This window comes from Mytilus edulis, chromosome 10 (genome assembly GCF_963676685.1).
Source record: "Mytilus edulis chromosome 10, xbMytEdul2.2, whole genome shotgun sequence".
Classification (NCBI taxonomy): Eukaryota; Metazoa; Mollusca; class Bivalvia; order Mytilida; family Mytilidae; genus Mytilus; species Mytilus edulis.
Window position 1 is genome coordinate 50,092,962 of NC_092353.1, and position 20,226 is coordinate 50,113,187.

The window sequence follows — 20,226 nt, forward strand, 5'->3', positions numbered from 1 at the left end:
CATAGCAATCCTACATAGAAAGTGGGCTTAAGAGTGCTTATAGTCTAGTCAAAATAGCATTTGACCTAAAAAAAAATTGCAACAGAATTTGTTTTTGTACTTTTCGATTCCAAATGGCTTTCTTTGTATCATACCAAAAGTCTACCAAGATATCTGAGTGGGAACATGGATTTTTTTTGGGTGAAAAATAGCAAAATTTGTCAAAAATAGCGAAAAACTGGGAAAAGCTTGTTAAACATTCATTTTTGATGATAATCATTTCAAATCAAAAGTTTTACAACAGTGTATACAGTGTTTATGAAATGAAATAATAAAAAAAATAGTTTTTAATTATAAAAATGAAATTTAAGGTGAAAACATCCGATTTTTGTTGGAATTTGAGATTCACATAGCGTGAATTCATTGCAAAAACAGAAAGGAAAAATATAAAGAATGGTAATAGAAGTTCATTTGATTTTTCAATTAAGACAAAAAACTTTTTAATCATTGCAATACTTTACAGCAATTCCTTATTGGGTAAATGATAATTTTGGGTAAAATATAGCAAAATTAATCAAAAATCGCTAAAAACTGGAAAAAAACAGTTTGGAGTTTATATTGTTTTTGAATCACTCCAAAATAGAAAAATGGAAATCTTAATATAATTATAATTATATCAAACAAAATTCATTGCAAAAACAAATAGTAAAATAACTGAATGTAGGTGAAAAAAGCTAAATTTGTCAAAAAATCGTCAAAAACTGGAAAAAACTACTACATGTATTCATATTTTTTAGGAAATCATCTTTTTAACAGACACTTCGTTTGTTGTCACAGTTTGCATCTAATAATGTAAAGAAGCTTATCAAGTGCAGGTGGAAATTCCATTAAAATTGGACAAAGTTTTCCATGTTTGATTTCCCAACCATAGTCTGCATGGTCAGTAGGATCTATGTCAACTTCTTCTGATAATACACTCGAAGACTATGAAATTGTCCTGAATCTTACACAATGTATGTTGGTAGTAAACTTTTCATCTGAACAAATGTGTTTCCAGTAATCACTATGGATTTGAATTTTCTCCAGAGAAGAATTTCAAGTCCTTCCAGAGGAAGTCCTCCATTTAAACATGTGCGTGCTTCTTCTCCTGCTTTGATGATATCTGCTTTAATGAAGCCTTATTCATGAAAACTTGATCTTGATATTTTTGGTAAAGTTTTTTTTTTGATGGAAGTGTTTGCCTATTCCAAAAAGCCTAGATGATGATTTACAACCTGTTATAGAATGCAAAAAAGCAACAAATTACAAACATCCTCCCCAAGAAATCCTTTAGACTGTTCTACATGTTCTATATTCCATATTTTCTTTTTTTGTTGTTCATCACCATTTATTCAGATTTAAAAAAAAAACCGTTTGGACTGCTGATTAACATGATAAATAAGTAACCCTTATAGATCTGTATCTTCACCATTTAATATGACTACTAAAGACAAAGCATAATTCAAAGCTGTTTGCACAATAAGAAGAAGATCTACATCATCAGTTACATTCTTACATCTAATATTATTATCCTTTAACTTGTCACAAAGCACTTTAATAAAAGCTTTGTTTGTTATGACTGTTTGACATGAAAAGTTCCTTTTTAGTAATTGATAATATATTTTTTTCTTCATAAATACTACATACTTAGGAGAACAGACCGTTTATGGAGTGGTCTTTCTTTAGATCTGACTATAGAACAGATCTTGATGAGATTTGTAAAATCTTCTGGGGGTCTAACCAGGAGCAGAGGAATGGGTGAATTCCAACAAGCACAATGAATACTTTCTATGCCAGCTTGTGCAGACTAAAACAGTGCCATGCAAGATATCACTGGTGTTGCATACTGCACTAGTGATCAGCACAAAGAAGCTAGCAGTGCAAGGAAAGGACGAGACAGGGTAGACTCTCTTGCAATTCTTGAGTACCTTAGTGAAAGAAATCATTTTACTAATGGAGTTTCACTTAGAAATATTGAAACAGGTGTTAAGGTAGAGCCTGATGTTAACGTCGAAAAAGCAGAAAGTTTTTGAAATAAAACGTTAGAATCGATGAAATGTGAAAAAAATAGAGTTAAAGCTTCAAGAAGTCAAACCAATCAACAACATTGGCAGCCAAAGTTAAGTCAAAGTGAGATTCAGAATTTCTAAAAACGGATATAAATCCTCAATTAATGTTCCAACGCCTGACCTTATCAGCAGATGGTCTCTCATGAAAACACATCCCAGTTATTTCAGTATGAATTGTCCAGCGTTCCTTCTTCTATTTTTGATTACTACAACTGACTACCTCGAGAGGCATGCAAGTCAAACTTAGCTCATGTGATATTTGTATGTGGAAGACAAGTGATTGCATACATTAAATAGATGGTGAGGGTCTTCAGTAGGTCCTTGATGGTGGATGACTATTGCAACGACTTCCTTGGACACATGGTATATCATTTGGAGACATTACACAAATGTATGTCGATCGTGTATTCAGAAAGTAAATAGACTCTGCTATTGCAACGACTTCCTTGGACACATGGTAGATAATTTGGAGACATTACACAAATGTATATCAACCGTGTTATCAGAAAGTATATAGACCCTGTTATTGTTTTTGACAGTTATCAAGAACTTCTTTCAATTAAAGATATACCACATTTGCGTAGAACAAAAGGCATCATGTCCCCGAACATCAATTTCACCTCATCTATGACTTGAAAAACTTAAACGGAACTTTTCATATTAAACAGTCATAACAATCAAGCTCTTATTAACGTGCTTTGTGACAAGCTTAAGGATAATAACATTAGACAAGGATTCGGAAATTTTTTCACCTAATTTCGGTCATTTTCATATAACATAAAAGTTGGTGCCCCTTTTCAAAAACAGATTGTCAAAATCTCATTACTGCATGAGTATGCTTATACTCGTAGCATCAATGAACTTGTTTCACTGTTGCATCGCGTTTACTTCATGATTTATCCTACCATTTTCCTAAAATCGATCAAAAGCAATTAAGGAAAGGCAACAGTTTAAGAATAAAATGATTTTAATGACTCAAAATCGTAATTTTCTCAGTCATCGCTTACGTTTCTTTCGATTCTGAAGTCGAAATTCAAACCGGATGTAATGCGACAATACTAAAACGAACAATTCCGGACTTATTTCCGGGATTAGTTTTGTTTGTCAAATTCACAGGAAAACATCGTTTTTTTAATATTTTACCTTTAATAGTGTAAGAATATTAATGAAAATAGTTGCACTTGCCTTATTTAGCAAGAAATCATTTTAAATTTACGATTTAGTGTCAAATCTGCGGAAGAGAATTTCAGGCATGCGTATTATAGTAAACAAAGCACCTGTGTTAGTAGTGAAAAAAATCTTTTTTCTACGTAAATTCAATCAAGTTTTAATTTAATTTTAAATCATTATTGACAATTGTCTTAGCTGAAAAGTAATTAAATAATGAAGACAGTTGGTATAGAATTTTAATTTCTTTATAATATTAGTTCGGAGCTTGTGATTTATAGCCAGGTGTGAACTAAAAACACAGGTAAAGAGATTAGCGATCATTAGCCAATAGCTCTCCGAGGCATTAATATAGTTATTAGGAGGGCCCTCAGGATTATAACACTTTACTGGAGTGGCAGTTTAATTACATAAAATCGATAACAACACAAAAATATGTTTAAAATGGCGATTTGAAACTCAATCTCAACGAAATGACCGAAATTATTTCTGTTGAAAAATAAAATTTGACCTAAATCCCAATAAATGATTTAGGACTTTTGAGTTTCCGAATCGGTCATGTCTGGCATATGTGACCGTTTCCGGACCCTTGACATTAGATGTAAGATTGTGACTGATGATGTAGATCTTCTTCTTATTGTGCAAACAGCTTTGAATTATGCTTTGTCTTTAGTAGTCATAGAAAATGGTGAAGATACAGATCTATTAGTGTTACTTATTTATCATGTAAATCAGCAGTCCAAACAGGTTTATTTTTAAATCTGAATAAATGACAATCAACAAAAAAAAGAAAATATGGAATATAGAATAGTCTAAAGGATTTCTTGGGGAGGATGTTTGTAATTTGTTGCTTTTTTTGCATTCTATAACAGGTTGTAAATCATCATCTAGGCTTTTTGGAATAGGCAAAAGACATGTATTAAAAACACTTAACCAAGAATATCTGAAAATGCATGTCAAGATTTAATGAATAATGCTTTATTAAAGCAGGTGAAGAAGCATCCGATTCAGGGCAATTTTATAGTCTTCAAATGTATTATCGGTGCCAAAAACGGATGTAAGAAGAAGTTGACAATTTTACATAGATCCTACAGGCCATGTAGACTATGGTTAGGAAATTTCACGTGGTAAAACTTTGTCCAATTTTGACGGAACTTCCTCCTGCACCTGATAAAAGTTTTACCATTATAAGATGCAACTGTTAGCAAAACTGCAACACCAAATGATGTGTCTTTAGCAAAAATGGTCTTTAGAAATGTTCGGTAGGATGCGGTGAATGTTATGGTTTGAGTTGTTCTAATTCTGTTCCCATTGCTGAATATGACTTTACTGATGAAAAGATATGTGTTGTATACATTAAACAATGGAATGATCTTTAAAAAAAATGTTTCCATGTATCTTGTCATATACTTTTTAATCATCCGTTTTCGTCAATGAGACTTTTTACCTCTCTCATTATGCATGGTCAACAAATCTTTGATTTTCCCTTAACATCTCTTGTTGGTTAAAATAGTATATATTTAACATTGCACTTTTTCATAGAAACAATATAAATTAATGTTCACTAATACCTTAATTGATTTCTGAAAAAAAACAAACAAGAATTTTATCAGTTTTTTCCATTTTTTCCCAATTTTGGGCCAAATTTAGCTTTTTTTCACCCAAAATCAGTTATTTTCAAATTTGTTTTACCACAAATTTTGTTTGATCTGAAGATTATTCTATTAATATTTGCATTTTTCTTTTTTTGGAGTGATTTAAAAACAGTTTAAATTTCAAATTGGTGTTTTTCCAGTTTTTAACGATTTTTTTATGATTTTGCTATATTTTACCCGTAATCAACATTTACCTAATTAAAATCTGCTGTAAAGTTTTGGAATGATTAGAATAAAGGTTTTGGTCTTTTTTTAAATATCAAATGAACCTCTATTACCAATGTTTATATTTTTCTTGTCCTGTTGGTAATCAATTCATGCTTTGTAAATCTCAAATTCCAACAAAAATCGAATGTTTTCACCTAAAATTTCATGTTTATAAAAAAAAAATCAAAAAAATATTAGTTCATTTCATAAACAGTGTATAACCTGTTGTAAAACTTTTGATTTGGAATCATTATCATCAAAAATGAATATTTAACAAGCTTTTCCCAGTTTTTCACTATTTTTGTCAATTTTTGCTATTTTTCACCCAAAAAATCCATTTTCCCACTCAGATATCTTGGTAGACTTTTAGTATGTTACAAAGAAAGCCTTTCAGAATCGAAAAGTACAAAAACAAATTCTGTTGCAATTTTTTTGAGGTTGGCCACATTTTTCATCTATTTTGACTAGACTATTACAATACAATTTTCCATATAATCTATATCCACAACAAATATCACTAATTAAAAAAGTAAAAATAATTGATCGGAACATTTTCAAAGTCCTCTCAAATATTGCTGATAAACTGTGGATTCTTTTATTTTTGTGGGTACCGATTTTCGTGGATTGAAGAAAACTTGCATATTCATAGATATTTAATTTGGTTGTTTTGTCAAAGTCTGCCTACATTCCCTTAAAAAATTTGTAAAATTTGTAATTCGTTGAACATTTGAATATGTGGTTCCCATGTACCCACGAATTGCACGAAAAAAATGTATCCAAAGAATATCAATAAATCTACAGTAAACCTTTGATATTAATTTCATAACACTCCTACAAGAAATGTCATATTTGTTTTGTAAATTGGTTTGTTATAAAATAGGCTGTAACTTTTCTCATTTGAATTGTTTCATAACTTTCCTGTCTGAATCTTTCATAGTCAACTATACCAAATAGTCTTTTCTTATTGTTGAAGGTGGTATGGTTGTCTATAATTGATTACATCAACCTTTGCGTACATTGAGATGCTTGAAATACAAGTGTCCATACAATTTATTTTTCTAGGTGACACAGCTTCTTTGAAAAATCCCCAAAAAGTTTCAAACTTTTCCAAGACATCTCCCGATATAAATTTCATAAAAATCAATTTAAATTACTTGTTAAACACAGCATTTTAACTGCTTTAAGTAACTGCTACTGAAGATTTTGTCTTTGGTATTAAAGGAAACATTAATATTGCTTTATAAACATATATAACTGCTGAGGGAATATGTACAAATTAATACTTACAAGTTTGGTCAAATGTTTGCGTCCGGTCACATGTTTTATTTATTTCAGCTGAGTCTGATACATTGTAACAACCTGAATTTATAAAATAAAACAATAATTATAAGCTTTTCACTTATTATAAGACCTGTCAACATTCCCAGTTTATAGGGGGTTCCCAAGGTTTCCTCCAACACTTAAAATTCTCAATTTAATAAACTACAATTAATAAAAAAGTATTTTAAAGATTTTAAATCACATTTAAACAACTATGTACTGATTCAAAATCATCCAGTGTTATATTAAAAACAAATAAATGCAACCTGTAAAAGAGATGCATTTGGTCTGCTTTGGCTTAAAAATTGACATTAGTATTTTTTAAAACTGTAAATAATCAATACTAAAGATAAAATAAATTAAAACCCTATTTGCAAGTGTCTAAACATAATCGTTGTATTGTGCTACATATCACTTACTGCAAAGGTCCTACACCATGCAAAATGTCTGATATTTACCCCAAACCAAACCATTCCTCAAAATTTCCCGCCATTTAAAGATACTGCAATCTTGAATTTTCAATTGTATTTAGGACCTGGACTTTCAACCTCCAATCAATAGGAGTCTTCCCAAGGGACATAATCAAACCATGTTTCATTACTAATGGATGTATGGTTTAAAAGATATCAAAATCCTTTGGTTCTTTTTTCATTCCTAGGAGCATTTACACACAGGCATTGGTAATTAGTCTTATGTATGATCAAAAGGACTTGCCTCTCCCCAAAATTCATGTTTATTTATAGGCACTGTGACCTTTACCTTTAACCAAAACATTAATATTGCTCAAATTTTAAATATTTCAATGGCTGCTGCCACTTTAAACTTTGATATATTGACTTCAACATCAACAGGGTCCTCTTCCTATAGCATTATCAGACAAGTGTTATCAAGGTTTTTAATGGTGATAAAAAGGGTCCAAAAATTGAATTGCTAACTTCTAGCTGCCAAGATTTCCATATAAAGTTTTCAATAAATCAGCCTCACACTAAATGTAAAAAAAAATGTTACCAATCATAGGGTTAAAGAAAATCCTTAAGGTAGTAAATCTCTGGATTACTTTAATAAAATCAATAACTGATATTTACTTCAAAGTCAGGTTAAAAATTTATTCAAAATTTAAAATAACAAGTTTTGACACCATCTACACAATAGATAATGTACATACCGGTGATAGTCTTTGTAGGATCTGTCTTATTCTTACACTCATAGAACATACAATCTGACGACTTGGTGACGGTGACGTTACAGCAATCCTCCTTCTTGATGAAAGATTTACAGGTTCCTGATGCTGATAAGAAAACAATTAACTTTCCTCAGCAGTAGTACATGTACATATAGAGGGTGATAGAGCAGAATGTTACCCTTAGAAAACATTGTCAACTTAGGGTGCTAGAGCAGATTGTTACCCTTGAGAAAACATTTCCAAGTTCGGAAAAGCCAAAGCTGAGAGGGTGATAGAGCAGATTGTTAACCAGAGAAAAAATTGTCAGCTTAGGAAAAGCCAAGGTTGACAATGTTTTGAGGGGTTACAATCTGCTCTACTCCTTTCTTATGTATGTGTTGTTGAAATTATTATACTGATTGTTCTGATATTATTGTCTTTTAAATTTTAAATAACTATTACATCATGTATATTATGGGGACAAAGTCCCCAATAACAGTAGAAAATTCAATGAAAAAAAAAAAAAATTGGGAAAATTTTCATTGTACTAATGAACTCAAAATCGTTCAAAATTTTTGTGTCGTGTTTTGAATTCCCACATCTGCGCAGAAATCTACAATGTATTTCCTTTTCAGGTCTCTTTTCATGAAACTTTGAGTCAAATATATATTTATCAGTCTAGTATACAATAGGAAGGAATATCAATTTCATTTTTAAAGGGGCACTAGCTGTCAAATTCATGGTCACCGATTTGACTAAAATTCTCATATTTAATTTATAACAATGTAAAACATTTATCCAAACTATCAAAAGTCTAAAATAAACAGTTTACAGAGCATGGGGTAGATAATATATAGGTTTGTTTTCGTGTGTATTTTAGTCCTGAATAAGACACCATCTAATTAACTATTGATTTGACCTCAGATGACCATATAAGCGATGTAAACATAAATAAAGATATGAATAGATTAAACCAACACGTGCAATTGGATTTTTATAGGTCTGTTCGATTTTATTTTATAGATTAACAAGAATGTGTCCAAAGTACACGGATGCCCCACTCGCACTATCCTTTTCCATGCTCCATGGACCGTGAAATTGGGTAATAATCTAATTTGGCATTAAAATAAGAAAGATTATACTATAGGGAACATATGTACTAAGTTTCAAGTTGATTGGACTTCAATTTTATCAAAAACTACCTTGACCAAAAACTTTAACCTGAAATTCCCACTCTCATTTTCTATGTTCAGTGGACCATGAAATTGGGGTCGATTGGACTTCAGCTTCATCAAAAACTACCTTGACCAAAAACTTTAACCTGAAACTCCAACTTTCATTTTCTATGTTCAGTGGACCGTGAAATTGGGGTCAAAAGTCTAATTTGGCTTTAAAATTAGAAAGATCATATCATAAGCAACAAGTGTACTAAGTTTCAAGTTGATTGGACTTCAGCTTCATCAAAAACTACCTTAACCAAAAACTTTAACCTGAACGGACGCACAGACAGACGGACGAACGAACGGAGCCACAGACCAGAAAACATAATGCCCCTCTACTATCGTAGGTGGGGCATAAAAATAGATGTTTCTCACTGTTTTTAACCGTATAAGAATGATTTTATGTGCATCGCATTAGTATTCAAATGATTTGCTGCAGTTTCACTTTCATTGTTGACATTCTTTTTTCTTTAAATAACCAGTACACATAACATGCATGCGTTGTCAATCTCTAGCTAGGGTTTAAATTGAAGTTCACATTAATACGAATTTAAAGAGGTCGACTCATTCACTTGCAAGTGAATAACTAATTATCAATGTTTCTTAGCGTAATTTGACAAAATTGAACCTTTTTGGCTGCAAAAAGCGAATTGTTATTTCAATATTTCACTTTCATTATTGATTGAACAGAAAAAAATCAAACTTTAGATTTTTTATATATCTTGTAGCCAGTGCCCCTTTAAGAATTCCTTGATATGCATTTCTTTGTTTACATTGCATATGACGTCATAACTTAAATAATGTCACAACTAAAATCCCTTACAACAGAACCAAAATCAAAAAGAAGCGTTACAGTATTTCTGTTTTGAAATTAAGATATGTTTGATTTAAAAACAAATCATACAGACTTCGTCCCTTTCACAGGTAATGCCTGCCTCATATTACTACTAATTTAATCAAAGTGCTTGTAAGCAATCAACGGTAAAGATTGCTTCAATATATCAGTGGGAAGTTAAATTAATTTTTGCATTGGTTGTAGTTGATTTTACAGCAATTCTAGACAAAGGAAGATAACTCCAAGTTTTTCAAAGATGATTTTAACAATGACAACATTCTATTTTTAGAACAGATAATATGAGGCAGGCATTACCTGTGAATGGGGATGAAGTTTGTTTAAATTATTTTTTTTGTATTTTAAATATTTGTTAAAAAAAAGATACGGAAATACCGTAACGTTTCCGATTTTGGTTCTGTTGTTAGGGATTTTACTTGTGACGTTATTCAAGTTATGACGTCATGTTCAATGTAAACAAATAAACGCAATGCATCAGGTAGGCCTAACGTTTATTCATACCAAAGACAAAGAATGATTAAAAATGAAATATTGGTATTGTGTTCCTTGAGTTCCTATAGTTTACTAGACTAATCAAAGTCTCACGACAACAGGACGGGAAGAAGGAAGTAGAGTTATGTGTTCTGCGCAGATCCGGAAATTAAAAAACACGACAAAAAAAAATTGAACAATTTTGAGTTCATTAGTACAATGAAAAATTCGGGAAATTTTCCCCAATTTTTTTTTTTTTTTTTTTTTTTATTGAATTTTCTACTGTAATAGGGGACTTTGTCCCCATATTAGATTCCTGCACCTTGCAAAAGTTACAGAATGTAATTTTCTTAGCAAGTGTAACATCATGTTGTGCCTTGAATATCTGAGAATTTTTTACAGCGATAAATGTTCATGGATGGGATGAATAGAACATTATGATGAATGCACTATATTTTGAGTATCAAAAAGGTAGTGATAAGCCTTGGAAGATTTTGTTATCAAGTCAGTCCCATAAGGTTTAGATTGCATTTCATGCATATCTTTACCTAAAAAGCACATAAATGATAAAGTGTCTCTTTGAAAATTAATAGAATGTTATTCATGGATAGAGTTAAATGTCTCCCTCGTATAAACCAATCAAAATATGGCATTTTAACATGTAGTATTGGGTATATTTATCATTTTGTTATTAGGCCATAAAGTGACCTTTAATTGTTTATTTAATGAAAAAGATACGATTTTATCGGAATTATGTTTTGTATGAATATATGCTTACACAAAAAGAAGACTATCCACAAGATAGTTTGTTTGCCAAATAGTTAAAAAACATTACCTAGAATTTTCACAAAATTTTTAAAGTAATTTTTGTCCAAATTGTGATGTAAAGGACATTGCAACACCATATATTGAGGATAGTTTACTTGTGACCAAAATCATATATGGATGTCAAAGAAATATAATTGACATGGTACAATTGTTAGATCACCTTGGTTTTACGGTTACCATACATACAGATAAATCTGTATTTCAGCCTCTACAAATTAAAGAACCTTAGTGAGCGCGCTCACATACCCCCCGTCCCCACATTGTCATTGGAGAAATGAAATAAGTGTAAGAAAAGAAAATTGTATTAGAAAAAAAAATTAAAATCATAATTTTCTGTCAAAATGCACATCTACATAGTATGTCCTTATTATCTACAAAGTTTCATGAAATTCTGTTGTGTGGTTTCAGAGGAGTTGCAATGACAAACTGTTGCAGAAGTTCATTGAAGCAAATAAGTTCAAAGAAGCATAACTCCTAGAAAAAAATTGAATCATAATTTCCCGTCAAGATGCACATCTACATAGTATGTCCTTATTATCTACAAAGTTTCATGAAATTCTGTTATATGGTTTCAAAGAAGTTGTGATGACGAACTGTTGCAGTAGTACATTAAAGCAAATAAGTTCAAAGGGGCGTAACTCCTGGAAAAGAAATTGAATCGTAATTTCCTGTTGATATGCACATCTACGTAGTATGTCCTTATTACCTACAAAGTTTCATGAAATTCTGTTGTGCGGTTTCAGAGGAGTTGCGATGACAAACTATTGCAGTAGTACATTAAGGCAAATAAGTTCAAAGGGGCACAACTCCTACAAAAAAATTGAATCGTAATTTCCTGTCGATATGCACATCTACATATTATGTCCTTATTATCTAAAAAGGTTTTGTGAAATTCTGTTGTGTGGATTCAGAGGAGTTACGATGACAAACTGTTGCAGTAGTACATTAAAGCAAATAAGTTCAAAGGGGCGTAACTCATAGAAAAAAAATTGAATCGCAATTTCCAGTCGATATGCACAACAACATAGTATGTCCTTATTATCTGAAAAGGTTTCATGAAATTCTGTTGTGTGGTTTGAGAGGAGTTGCGATGACAAACTGTTGCAGTAGTACATAAATTCCAAGCGAAAGGAGTCAACAGTAAAATGAGGCAAATAAGTTCAAAGGGGCGTAACTCCTAGAAAAAAAATTGAATCGCAATTTCCCGTCGATATATACAACTACATAGTATGTCCTTATTATCTGAAAAGGTTTCGTGAAATTCTGTTGTGTGGTTTGAGAGGAGTTGCGATGACAAACTGTTGCAGTAGTACATTAAAGTAAATAAGTTCAAAGGGGCGTAACTCCTAGAAAAAAAAATTGAATCGCAATTTCCTGTCGATATGCACAACTACATAGTATGTCCTTATTATCTGAAAAGGTTTCGTGAAATTCTGTTGTGTGGCTTGAGAGGAGTTGCGATAACAAGAAACAGGACTGACGGACGGACTGAAGGACGGACGGACGGGTCAAAAACATTATACCGTCCGCAACCCGTTGCGTGGGGTATAATTAGTGTTTTGAGGTTTTGAGATTAATACAATAACCATGTGTATTAGAGTAACAGAAGAAAAGGCAGACAACATCATAAAATTATGTTGTTAGTTAATTCTAAATCTCAAACAAGAATATGTTTATGGCACATCAATGCCCCACTCGCACTATCATTTTCTATGTTCATTGGACTATGAAATTGGGGTCAAAACTCTTAATTTAGCATTAAAATTAGAAAGATCATATCATAGGGAACATGTATACAAAGTTTCAAGTTAATTGGACTTCCACTTCATCAAAAACTACTTTGACCAAAATTTTACCTTCAGAGGGACCGACAGGCAGACGGATGAAGGAACAGACTTAAGGTGGTACCCAATACTTTAACTAAAATTAATTTGGCTCGTTTAATTTTCTTAAAATTTTTACAAAGCATTTACTTTGACCCTTTTACAAAAATATCAAAATTTCAAAAAATTTGAACCAACTGTTTTATCAGAAAAATTACACTGGTTATATAGCAGTTTGACGAACACTTATTTTGATCATTGAGAAGCTTAATATTCCCTTAACAACACAACGTAATTAAAACGTTTAGCTGATTTTACAGAGTTATCTCCCTGTAGTGTTAGGTACCACCTTAATTAAGCAGCATCATCAGCATTAATTTGGTTAAATCATAACACATAACATGTGAAAAAAAATTATGAAAGAAAATGTGTTTTTTTTTTTCATCAACAATAACAGACAATATATAATGTGAACTATACCTTACCTTTAAATTCTAATACAAAATAAATAAGATCAACATTACAATATACTTTTCAATCATGCCAGGTAACAATTATTTAAAATTTGTTTAATCACTAGGCCCATGCACATTTCTACTAAACCAAGAATTAATCATATAGATTGTACAAAGACCGGAAGCAGTAAAAAAATCCCAAACAAAAGTATAAATACAGATATATATGTATCACAAGATATAATGCAAAACACGCAAATTGGTAAAAATCCTCATTTAAGGACAAACATTCTATTCAGGAGTCTCCGAATGATTTCCTCCTTTATAACCTTAATTGAAGATGTGGTCTTGCTGACTGTTTTTACTAATTTAAAGTTCTCTCAATTTTTTATGGTTATAAGTTATAGGCAAAAATGCCAAAAATTGTTACAAAAATTCATTCAAAGGCAATAACTCCTTCCCATGACAAAAAATCTACAGTGTTTTCAAGATAGAAGATAATCTTTACGTTCTACCCCTATTTGCTATTTTTAGCCATGGTAGTCATCTTGGTTGGCAAGATGGGTAAAAGGATACATATATAAACAAGATACCATAAAGATTGTGGCAAAGTTTGGTTAAAATCAGCCAAATAGTTTCAGAGGAGTAGATTTTTGTAAAATTTAACAAAGACAATGGACAACAACTGACAACGGACGGCAATTGATTGGAAAAGCTCACTGGCCCTCTGTACAAGATGAGCTAAATAGATATACAGGGGACATTTAAAGCTTAAGACAACCAAAAACCGCCATGACAATAATATGAACTAGTCCACAAAACACTAACATAGAAAACTAAAGAGTACGCAAATGGAACCAAAAACAAGCAATGTGCTTGTAAGCACTGAACAGTAAAGATTGCTTCAATTTAACAGTGGAAAGTAAAATTAAATATTGCGTTGGATAACTTCAATTTTTAAATTGAGATGACTTTAACAATGACATCATTTATAATTTTAGAGCAGATGTTAGATTCCTGCACTTTGCAAAAGTTAAAAAAATTTCTTGGCAAGTGTAACATCATTTTGTGCCTTGAATATCTGAACATATATTACATCGATCAATATCTGGAAATGTTCATGAATAGGATGTATGGAATGCACTATATTTTATGTATCAAAAAGGTAGTGATGATCCTTGGAAGATTTAGATATTATGTCAGTCCAATAAGGTTTAGATTGCATTGCATTTCATGCAATCGTTACCTAAAAACTGAGAATTATATCAGGTGCTCAGGAAAGGCAAGCAACTACTTTTGTAACCCATTGTGCTGTATTGTAATGTATAGTATAGACTTACTTGTTCGACCTGAAAAATAAAAATAAAAGTACAAATTTAAATATTTTCTGCAAATATTAAAAAGAAGATTTGGTATGATTGCCAATGAGACAACTCTCCACAAGAGACCAAATTACACAGAAATTATCAACTATAGGTCACCGTAGACTATAACTATACATTTTACAAATCATATATAGAGTATTAAAAGAATACATACAGCCTTTATCATGTTTATGATTATCATTATTATTCCAAACAGTTAAGAAATGTATGATACTTTTAGAAAAGAGAATTCTCAATGCTGCTGCTGTAAATCTTTTTTCTCTTGTTCTCTCGTTCTCAACACTTCATCAGCTGCTGTATTCACACACAAATTTTATTATCAAAATTGTCATACAGAAATACTCATAGTTTATGCATATTTTCAGTCCTAGAGATTTACAAAAAAGAGCAGCACAAGTTAAAAGATGAAATTCAGAAGAAATTCTCAGCATCTAATACTATGTATATCTTTGCTCGTTGTGGAATTTGTTTTAAAAATGCACCTACAACTACTAATATTTAGGGCAGTGCCCAACTCTTTTTTTTAAAACAGAGGGGTCTTCCATGAAGCATGCCAAAGCTTCTTTTCTTTGTGTTTAAAGGCTTTCTTGCCAGATCTTTTGCTCATTTTTAAAATCATACAAGAATAAAACATACAGAACTTCCATCATAACAATTCTTGTGATTTCCTCTTAGAGTTACCTAAATACCTCCCTATAGCTAATATAGTAAATCTTTCTGACTAATAAAGTCAACTCTAAGAAGTGCTTTTATTTGAGGTCTGTTACCTTTGACCTTAAAAATGAAGTTAAAATCAAACTTACATGAATCTGTGGATTCATTATTACAACGTTTTGGTAAATCAGTGGCATTGTAGCAAGCTAAAACATAATACAAATATGGTTTAGTAATAACATTTGACAAACAAACAAAACAAATACTTCATTTGCAAATCACAGTGCCCAAAATAAGCATAATAATACATATATACCAAACCCTTTTTATAGAGATCCCATCATATCTAACAATCTCAGAATTTCCATGTTAAAAAGGTACTGTCACATGGGTAGTTTAAACCAATCAAATACCTATATAGCTCTGTCACATGGGTAGTCTGATCCTATCAAATACTTATTATAGCTCTGTCACATGGCTAGTGTGAACCAATCAAATACTTATATATTTAACAATATTTAAAGGAAGTAGGTTAATAAAAACATTTAGTTCTAGGTCTTTTGATTAAGCTTATCAATAATTTATTCCCATAAAAATAACACTATATCTTTATATAAGTTGTAAACATTTATAGTTGCAATATTTTAATCAAGTGTATTAAAATTGCTGTCTAGAAAGAGAGTTAAAGCAATAAAATTTTAAAGAGTTTTTTTCTGACTGCTAAGGTGTAAGTGTAACGGTTTATTTCTTCCTCTGTGATATTTTATCCTGGGGACAATTTGTCACAGTAATTTTTTCCAGACATGGTATTTCACAGGTAGATTTTTTCCAGAGGACTGAAAATCTATCTGTGTTATGGGGATAGTATGTACCAGTATATATTTGCTATACCATATTTCACAGAACCTTGTGAAATAGAGTCCTATTAACTACTATGTAAGTTACTCCAATCAATATATACCTGAATATAATTATAAAATGTTTCACAAAGGTACAACAAATTTGAATAATTTATAAATCAAAGGGAGGTAATTATGAGCAATTTATATTTTAAGATATTGATATCATATATTCATAGTGAAATTTTTCCTTGAATCTTATTTTTTATATATTCATTTATATAAAAAGATGACTTACAACATGATTTAATAAGACAGATAATATTTCACAGATAAATACTATCCAGCTGATGAAATTGCTTTTGTTCCAATATATTGTTATGCTACGATTTATCGGATTTTCATTTAATCAACAACTTCATCTTTGTCCCTAGACAAAACTATTTCAAATGTATTTATATAGTTAAAAATATCATCATACTCAAATTCTTCCATTACTGTTAACAGTAGTAATGCAACTATATTTCTACCTTTACTTTTTAATTTATATTTGTACTGAGATCTGAAAACAACTCACTTTTACCTGTATTTCACCTACCTTATTTAAGCATGATATTATTTCACAATTATGATCTTTGAAATTACTTCTGGTTTTCTTTCTTATGTTTCATAATAATTTTCTTTTTAAAAGAATGATATTTACTTGATAATTACACCTTATGTCAGAATCCTGGGTTTTTATTGGTTGATAGCCAGTGTATATTCACCAATTTACTGTTATCAAATAAATATCGTTCATTTTTTAATGCCGCCGGGGTATATGCTAAAAGGTTATGTCTTTTTTACCCTCTCTACCGTGGTATTTGCCAAAAAATACTCTATCTGGCTGGACGCTTGTAACGTCACAATCATCAATGCGTTTTTGAAAGTTAACTTTCGGTGTAATTTTAACAGATATTTAGCATTTTCTTGAGGAGTATTTGCGAAAAATACCAGTCTTGAGAATGAATTTCCCTCGCTTACGGCTCGCGAAATTTAACATTCTCTCGAATGGTATTTTTCGCAAATACTCCTCCTTAATATGATATATCTGTTCAATATTTCAGGAATTGTATTCAATGATAATTTGTGAAATTATTTCCCATTATAATACATTTTTTTTTAACAATTTAGCTTTAATTCAAATACACTATTATTATTTCATAGTATTTGTAAAGGTTAAGTTCTTATCTAATAACTATTCAATAAGTTAACTACCCAGATAGAATTTCACGGCAAAGAAAAAATATCCCAGGGAAATGTTTTCCTCCGGATAAAAAAATAACAACAACTACTGTTACATTTTATCCTCCGGATCAAATTTCACCCCGATATAATTTTGCTTTACATAAGGTGTTGACGAACACTGCAGTTTATTGACACATACCGTTAAGTTTCATTGTTTTGTTGCCACAAGCTCCTAACCAAGCACAACCAGCATTGGCAGTGGTGTTACAACAGTCTGTTTCAGTTTTAACTAGGCTGCATGTATCTACTGTAAAATAGTGATACAAATTAGTAATTCATTTGAATTTATATCTATATTTTATATCAGCTTTTAGCTATACACATTGTGTACTAGTTTAAAATCTTACCCAATCACATCTTCCCAAATTTTATTTCACAAGTTGTTTGTGCTTGCAGCTTGTTATATAGTATTTTATGCAATTTGGTGGAAAAGTAACGTGCAAATTATGTTTTATAGCTATTTTATTTCAACTTAGTTTAGGCACACACATCCTCCCGCTAATTAAAAATCTCTTCAAGGTTAAAATTGTCGTCTAAATTTTTAAAAATATGATAGAACAATGTACAATATACATGCATAATGCTCCATCAATCTAACTAGTACATGAACGATGGAAATTTGTAATGTTTTTTTCTACGTCTCCTGTAATGTTTTTTTCTAAGTCTCCTGTTACCTGCTTCCAAATCGAGCAAGCGGTAATGCGAATATTTCTTTCTGGGTGACAGATAATTTTTCAGGTCCTCTTTGCCAACTGCATTTCAAAATTTTGCTTTCTTGAAAAATCACAGGCCTTTTTTGAATTTAAGCAACTTAAGCTCAATTACCAGGTGTAAATTGCAGGATAAAAACATTATACATATATACATTGTCTGGAATATAAAGTGTATTTGTAAACAGTAGCCAGCAAGCCTCACTTTTGGTTCTGTTTATAAACCTCGTACAAATAGATTTTATATTTTGCAACAAAAGTATGTATATTGTGTATATTCTTTTCACACATTATCTTAATTTCCTATAGTTTAGAGTTGACATACTATTATACTGTAGATTCACTTCTATCATGGGATACCAGTTTTGGAGTTTTTGTGGAAACAGTTTTTTCCACGATTTTTAAGGTTCAATGAAGTACAAATTTTCTATAATCTTGTCTGAAAATTTTTGCAACACCAATAAAGTTAAATATCCAGGATTTTTTTTTTGTTTAAATCCACGAATTATTACCTACAAAAATAAATGATCCACAGAATTTGACCATTGTTAAATATAGTATATGTCATCCTTTTTTTTTTCTAATGTTTCAACCTTTTTTTTGTTTTTATATTTCATCCTTTTTTTTTGTTTCTATATTTCAACCTTTTTTTTTCTTTCTATATTTCATCCTTTCTTTTAGTTCCATTATATTGTATTTTTTCACATTGAATAACCTTGAGACTGATGGTGTGGATGGGGGTTTTAAAAGTAGAGAATAGTGGGCACAAAATATAATTAAAGAATAGAGAAAAAATTACCAAAAAAAATAAAGACCAGAGAATAAAGAGGTGCTCAAATATAACCAAAGGAGAACAAGAGGCTGTCACAACGACAGCAAACCGGATTTATTAACATTTATTTGTGTCCTGGCAATATCACAAGAACCATTACTGATGAATGGTGAAAGTGAAAATCATCAATATCAAATTTGACCTCCATTTTGTCATCAGTATCAACATATTAAAATTTGAAAAGCTTAGATTGAATGGTTCATGAGTAAATGCAACAACGTGAATGGAAACGCCATTTTACGATCTTTCAAGAACCATAATTCCTGAACAGTAAAAGTCAAAATCGTCATTATTGAACTTGACCTCTATTTTGTCACCAGTAACAACATATTAAAATTTCAAAAGCTTTGGTTGAATGGTTCATGAGAAAATGCGAGGACACGACTGGAAACTCCATTTTTCAATCTTTCAAGAACCATAACTCCTGAACGGTAAAAGTCAAAATTGTCATTATTGAACTTGACCTCCATTCTGTCATCAGTAACAACATATTAAAATTTGGGAAGCTTTGGTAGGACAGTTCATGCGTAAATGCACGGACACGACTGGAAACTCCATTTTTCAATCTTTCAAGAACCATAACTCCTGAACGGTAAAAGTCAAAATCGCCATTATTTAACTTGACCTTCGTATAGTTGTCAGTAATAACATATTAAAATTTTACAAGCTTTGGTTGAATGGTTCATGAGTTAATGCACGGACAACATTTGATTGCCACCCGCCCGCCCGACAGCCTGACCGCCCTCCTGCCCGGCCGCCCGCCGTACATCCCCAAATCAATAACCGACATTTTTGTCACAAAAATCCGGTTAATAAGAGGCAAAAAGAATAGAAATAAATGGCATTAAAAATTAAAAGAATACAGAAATGAAGGAAACCCCCATTCTGACCCTTTTACATACCTGCTTCTGGACCTGAACCTGTAAAAACACAAAGAAAAATATATATTCATATTTATTCTGCAGACTGTGAACATCATTGCGTCAAACATGCTTTAGTACATTAAATCTAAGAATCAATTTACTGAGTTTCTTCTAGATTTTACTCATTTAAAAGCCTATAAAGAAAGTCACAGTCACAACTTAAAATTCCTTTTGGCAGAAAAAAAAACAACATAAAAGTTTCAATAATTTTGTTTACTCTTTATTTTTCTATGTTGTGTTTTGTGGACAATTGTTTGTCTGTTTGTCTTTTTCTTTTTTAGCCTTAGCTTGTCTGTTGGTTTTTTATTTGAGTTTGTATGTCTCTCTCATTTCTCTGGTATCGTTTTC

The 20,226-nt window shown here is 31.2% G+C and overlaps 1 protein-coding gene across 2 annotated transcripts in view; it reads right to left on the minus strand.

Annotated features, from left to right (window-relative positions):
- LOC139491426 (sialomucin core protein 24-like) overlaps nucleotides 1-20,226 on the minus strand; it is a 66,897-nt gene that overhangs the window by 27,064 nt on the left and 19,607 nt on the right. For both annotated transcript variants that reach the window (XM_071279117.1, XM_071279118.1), the window contains exons 4-7: nucleotides 17,553-17,660; nucleotides 15,433-15,493; nucleotides 7,602-7,724; nucleotides 6,404-6,475 (exon numbers count right to left, since the gene is read on the minus strand). In XM_071279117.1, coding sequence (XP_071135218.1) covers nucleotides 6,404-6,475; nucleotides 7,602-7,724; nucleotides 15,433-15,484 — 247 coding nt within the window. In that variant the 5' untranslated portion in view covers nucleotides 15,485-15,493; nucleotides 17,553-17,660. The remainder of the gene's footprint in view (nucleotides 1-6,403; nucleotides 6,476-7,601; nucleotides 7,725-15,432; nucleotides 15,494-17,552; nucleotides 17,661-20,226) is intronic.